This window comes from Hippichthys cyanospilos, chromosome 15 (genome assembly GCF_059441005.1).
Source record: "Hippichthys cyanospilos isolate Australia breed blue-spotted pipefish chromosome 15, RoL_Hcya_1.0, whole genome shotgun sequence".
Classification (NCBI taxonomy): Eukaryota; Metazoa; Chordata; class Actinopteri; order Syngnathiformes; family Syngnathidae; genus Hippichthys; species Hippichthys cyanospilos.
Window position 1 is genome coordinate 2,177,501 of NC_142383.1, and position 6,574 is coordinate 2,184,074.

General features: G+C 37.3%; 1 protein-coding gene across 2 annotated transcripts in view; it reads left to right on the forward strand.

Moving 5' to 3' along the window:
• Nucleotides 1-6,298, forward strand: part of LOC148411336 (multivesicular body subunit 12B-like) — a 26,078-nt gene extending 19,780 nt beyond the window's left edge. For both annotated transcript variants that reach the window (XM_088435635.1, XM_088435634.1), the window contains 2 exons: nt 3,868-3,927; nt 5,637-6,298. In XM_088435635.1, coding sequence (XP_088291761.1) covers nt 3,868-3,927; nt 5,637-5,723 — 147 coding nt within the window. In that variant the 3' untranslated portion in view covers nt 5,724-6,298. The remainder of the gene's footprint in view (nt 1-3,867; nt 3,928-5,636) is intronic.
• Nucleotides 6,299-6,574: the final 276 nt, after the last annotated feature.

A 6,574-nucleotide genomic window follows, 5' to 3' on the forward strand; every position in this document is an offset into this window, starting at 1 on the left:
TACAGTAATCCCTCGCTGTATCGCGGTTCATCTTTCACGGCTTCGCTGCGTCAGGGATTTTTTACATTGTGGATATATTTTACATTGCATTGTGCTCTGAATTCTAATACTCAGGGGCTTTACTGTTGTCTAGAAATAAAATATTGACGCTGTACTGTATTGGTGTTTCACTTGTCAATTTATTACAAAAGGCAAGAGGATCCAAAAGCTTGCTTTCGTCTCTCCTGTGTCTCTCCTGTAACTGCCGTGTGCGAATGTGCTAGTAAGCACATTGATTGACAGCTTGGTCTCTGGGAGCCGATCACATGACTCGTAGGCGTGCCGAGAGCAAACGCACACACTATGTAGGCACACAGACAGCAACGGAGAAATGCGCAGCTTTGGAAATCTGATTTTTACCTAGATTTCTTTTGTAATAAATTGAAATTTCGAGCGTATTGTTATGATATAAGAGGCTTCACTTTAATTCAATGTCCGGGCATATCCGTTTATAAATATCTTCTTGCTCAGAAAAAGAAAGAGTGCCAACAACGACCCATAACAATGTGCGGAGTCAGGAAAAAGGCACAGTTGGGACTGTGAAATACCCGAGTGACAATGTTTCCAACCAACTATATTTACTAATTACTTATTACTAATTACTTACTTATTACTTAATAATTAGTTATTTTGGGCTGTACACTGGTTTTGATTTTTGGTTTTATTCTATAACTCAGTATTGCATTGTAAAATAATAAAATAAATAGATAAATAATAACACTGACTACTTCACTGATTTCACTTTGCGCGTGTTATTTTTGAAACGTAACCCCCGCGATAAACGTGGGATTACTGTATACTATTAACATACAAAATATGTTCTGAAATAGTCTATCCTTCCTCCATTATGGCTCAAAGTCTTCAAGGAGTCAAAATAGGCACAGCCAGGAATCAACAAAACAAATAAAGTGCTCTGTTCACCAGCACCAGTCCTTGTCAGAGGAAATCCAGGTCATTGGAAAGTAAGAACTCCCTGAGGATAAAAGTTTTGTCATTGACTGGGCGGCTAACAAAGCGATCCTTGTAGGTGCAGCTCAGCCGCTTTCAAACTGCAGGAAGTCTTCGGTTGTACACTGGTAGCTTGAGTTCTCCCTTCCATTCACACCAAAAAAACGTTCCAGGTCTGGAGGGTTCCTCTAAAGCCCTGTTTCCACAGAGAAATCTACTGTACTCTACTTGTGGCCCAGTTTCCACCGAGAAACCTACTTTAGTCCGCTCGACTCTACTGTACCCGGGGTCGAGTAGAGTATGGTAGAGAAGATTTCTCTGTGGAAACCGGGCTACACACAAATAGAGTACAGTAGATTTCTCTGTGGAAACTGGGCTACACACGAATAGAGTACAGTAGATTTCGCAGTGGAAACTGAGCTTTTGTCAAGTACAGTATATTTCTCAGTGGAAACTGGGCATTTGTCGAGGAGAGTAGACTTCTTGGTGGAAACTGGGCCTAAGTGTCTCTCGGGAACCTTCTAAGGGTCTCCAGTTACGTACCCAGGTATATCGAGAGGGATGTGTTGTGCTAACGCTGATTGGTTGGTTGAACTTATGGGTGTGTTGTTTAGGTATTAGCAGCTGCCATTACACTTCTTTTTCACGTTGGCCAGTTTGATATATTGAAATAATGGAAGGAGGTAAAACTGATAGTTGGATGCGTGCTCTGGAACAGACTCTACTGAGTATTTACAGGGTAGAGGACATCCAACGCCAATTTGCTTGTCGGCAAGGAAGAGTGTGAATGTGTTAAACTAAGGAAAGATTGGCAATAATGAACAAGCAGTGACGCAGTCAGTATAGCACCAAGTGTTCAAATCAAAAAATATAGCAAAGGCAACAGGGGTTCTCCACATTCACCGGTGTGCTGTCCATCTACTTTGTCTTTCCACTCACATGCCAAATTCTTATTAAATGGGATTCAGCGCACACTTGCACAACACGTTTCCAGTCCCTCGGATAAACCCTCTATACATTTCAGATGTTCTAGTAAGCTTTTCCTAACTTTCTTACTGATTAGTATTGGAATTGTTAATAATTCCCCCAACCAGTTTGTATTGGAGATAATAAAATCTCCCAAAAGACATTCTAATATGGGAAAATATTTTAGGATTTTTTTTAAATCATCCATAATTCCTGTGTTACCCAAAGAACAATTTAGATTGATTCATGGTGGTGGCAGCATTATTTCTTGGGTTAATTTTTCATCAGCTGGATTTGGAGGCTTATACAAGTTGGAGCGAAATATAACAAGATCCAAATTCAAGTCTGAGCCAGTACAGTCTCCCATTTAACATGATTTTAAGTGTAATTGCTTGATTCTGAACATAGCAATGTCTCTGTCTTAAGAGGGCATGTACACTTGAGAAACTACAATTTATTTATTTATTATTATAAGGCTACATAAAATTACCCAACAACTTTTCTTTCTAAAAGGAAGTGCATTTTCCGTGTATTTGTCGCAAATCAACTCCTGATGTTTTGTGTATTCCTGACCTGTCTTGGGAGTAAAGCATTACAAAAGTAATCTACAGCATTTACTGTAATGCATTTTTTGCTGTAACGCGGTAGTGTAAGATATTACACACACAAAAATAGGAACATTGTACTTGTTAGAATTGAGGGTAAGGCAATGCATTACAATGCATTTTTGTCCTTGAAGTGGTGGGGTTTTTCCCCCAAATTCGAAAAAAAAAAAAAAACACTGCAAAATCGGACGAGAAAAGTCCGGGGCAAAATGTTTACTAGCTGTTGTATCTACTACAGCAGACATGAACGTGGCAGCAGCAGTTGACAGGTTGAATATAGACAATACGTATACAAGATGGACAAACGCCCATTTACTGTCAGTTCGTCAGAGATAAAGACAAGAAGAATATAATCGTTAGGTGCACTTTGTGCGCGACACCTAAAGAGCTGTTCACTGAGGCCAAATAGGACCAGTATTTGGTCCAAATAGGACCAGTAATAGGACCAGCGCTCTCTCGCTGAGGGATGCCACTTCCACCTCTAGAGGTTAGGAGATATGCTGCCGTTTTCCACAGTAGATTCACCAGCATTTCCAAACCCTAAATAGTTCTAGTCAATATATATCAACATGAAGCATACAAAAACTCACGTTAAACAGTACGTCAAATACAATAATGATGTAACCTAGCTGCTGACATTAGCCCCACCAAAACCATCTAATTTTGAAACATCCTAATCTCGCCGACTGAACTTGAATTTGAATACTAACACTGAAATTGTGAAAGGCATTGCCTACAACATAAAAAATGCATCACTATGCTGTGAAGCTAAGTAATAAAGGAATTAAAATACCTAAAAAAAAAAAAAGTAACTTTAAAGGTTTACAATACAATACATTAAAGGAATTTGTACTTGTTTTAGGCTTTCAGGCTTTTAGGCTTCACTGGATGTATAATGAGCGTAATGAGCCACATTTGGCAAATCCATATTTCCAGTTATGGTGGTGAGAGTAATATAAAAGTAATAGTAGTGTAATGCATTACATTTCACCAGTTATGGTGGTGAAAGTAATATAAAAGTAATAGTGGTGTAATGCATTACATTTCAAATACAATAATATTGGAATGTAGCTAATTACTTTGAAATGACAGTAATGAGTAATAAATAATGCATTACAGTTTTGAAGTAACTTGCCCAACACTGTTCATGACTACTGCTATAGCGTAGTGGAATCACAGAATGTGATATGAATAGGCTAGTAGTTCTGGTGGTCAAGTGTTAGAGCAATACATTTGCTTATTTGTAGAGCTGGCTCCCAAGACTCGATGACTTGTCTGACTGTTCAGTAACCATTGTCTTCCTGTTTAGTTGCAGCACATGGATCTCATTGGCATTACGATCAAAACATTGGCTGACATTGAGAAAGAAGTGAGTATCAACTGCATATACGTGTAATTCAAAGGCATCCACTAGCAGTGTTTTTCAAAGTGGGGCCTGACTGCAGGGGAGTCCTTGAAATAATTTGGGTTATGAAAAAAATGTTCATATTCCTTTATTTAATATTGAATTGTGAAAGTAGTCATAACTCTTGAATAAATTAATCAACTCAACCAGTCAATTCAACCAGTTTTAATATACTGTATTTTTAAAAATCTACAGATTTTGAAATATGTTAAAATGCATTTTATGTCTACAGTCCTTGTTAACAAGGCGATGAAGCCAGCAGAGCCAAAGTGACATTTTATTTTATAATGTTGATTTTGACTAAATAATTGGGAAGATTTGGGGGAAATCAATGTACCGTATTTTCCGGACTATAAGGGGCACCGGTATATAACCCGCAGGAGCAAAAATTGAGCAAAAAAACATCTTTTCCCACGGATAAGCCCCACGGGACTATAAGCCGCAGGTATATGGTGGTAATATGAAACGTAAATTTTCTTCATATATATTTTTTTCTACCAATTGCAACACCCTCTCTTTAACAGATTGAACATGCCTGCATATTTAGTCCCAACATTATTTTTATAGAAAATGGATGGATATTACCAACGGAATATTGCAGAGTTAAAACTCGAAATCAATACTTGGATAGCATTCTGTCTCCCGTTGTTTAATTGATTATTTTAGCGAACATTGCACACACTGCAAATAAATTTATATATAAATATAAATATGTAAATTTATAAATACAATCATATATACTGTATCCCGTTTATCAAATTTACACATCACAAACTTTTATACAAGATATTAATTAGAACCTGTTTTTTTTTTTTTTTTTTTTTAATACTTTTAATAATACATTTTAAAATTCATTTGGGCACAGCCATTGATTCACATCTTTTCAGTTCTATTTCATCATTGTTTCCTAAACTGACTCCTTAAACACACATTTGCTTGACCGGTGGGAAAAAACAGAAGATAAACTGCACTGGACTATAAGCCGCAGGCCTTATAAATCATGATGGAAAAGTCACGGCTTACAGTCAGAAAAATACGGTAATTTGTTATAAGGAGGCATACAATTTGCAATTTATTTTTTCTAAACTTCTTAATTTTCTAAACTGAAAAGTAACAAATATTGTCAAATTGTTGGTTTAAATCTGTTTTTTTGTTTTTTTTTCGCAAACATTTGCAACGGGGGTACTTGGAAAATTTGCTTTCCTAAAAGGGGTCCTTGACTTTAAAAGGTTTGAGAACCCCTGCTTTAGGGTGCTCAATAAAGAACTTTCAATCATATCTTTGTTTGTATTGTACCTTTTTTTTAGTTTCCAAAATGTCAACACTGCTTTTTTTAATCATTACATTTCTTGACTTTCTGTGAAATATTATTTTACTGTATACAATAAAATTTGCAATGTATCCTATTTTTTTGTGTTCATTAAAGTACAGTTCATTTGAGGAATCACCTTTTTAAAGACAATGCTTTTTTTCTGAACACAACTCTAGTTGTTTGTTTGAAAATGACAGCCAAAGCCATTTCCCTCATGGGACAGACTAGCTACCACGGGGGTCGACCGACCTCTGCTCACCAATGTTTTATACAAAGGCCAAGTAAAAAGGACTTCAAGAAACTATTCATATTGTTGAATTGTATTATCATAACGAATAATAAAACAATCTTTCTTTTTCAGTATGATTACAGTTTTCATACCGAACACAGTGCTGCAGCGCGGCTCCCTCCCAGTCCAACTCGAACAACCCTGAGTTCTGAGGCCTGATGGACCCAACTACCACCCACACAGCTCCCACTGCAGATACACCAGCACGACAGACTTGCTTTGTGTCACTGAGAGCCACCCAACTAAACTTGCTCTTACGTACTCTATTCGTCCAGAATATTAGTATGATAACATGTGGCAGCATTGCATTTGTAGACACGGTTTGGATCCTTTATGGTTATAAAATGCCAGTGAGTTGCATTTTGACTGAGAAAAACAAGTTAAATGCGAAGAGAACCACTAAAACACAGAGTTGAAATGCTCATTGTTCAAAATAACAATATAGACACATTTCTTTATTTAAAACATGCATTGTGTTGACATTTGTTTTTGCTTTTCCATGTACAGAAAATAACATCTAGCATGGGTCACCAATTCATCCACTTTGTTTTGGATGTTTCCAGAACACACATGATCATATGATCAGCTCTGCAGAAGCTGTTAATGACCCTGATTAATTGAATCAGGTGCATTGAAGGAGAGTTACATTGAAAAAGCTTGATAGGCGCCCTTGATCGATGTTGGTGACCACTCATCTAATGTAATCGACTTTCATTAAATGAACTGTGATATTACTATCTGTTGAGTGATGATTGATTGGAGCACTTAGGCCGGGTTATCTTCAAACAGAGGATCATCTATGTTCAGAATGAGGTTAAGGTTAGCTCTAACCTTAAGCCTTAACCCATTTGACTATTGACCTTAAGGCTTAAAGTCACAGATAGTCAAATGGGTTAGGCAGTCACACTTCCTGTAGGTGAGCGGCCAATGCAGCATAAGAGTAAGAACCATTCCGTTAAGAGAAGACCTTCTTCCGCATCTCAATTTTTCTGGGATACCTTAAATCAGCT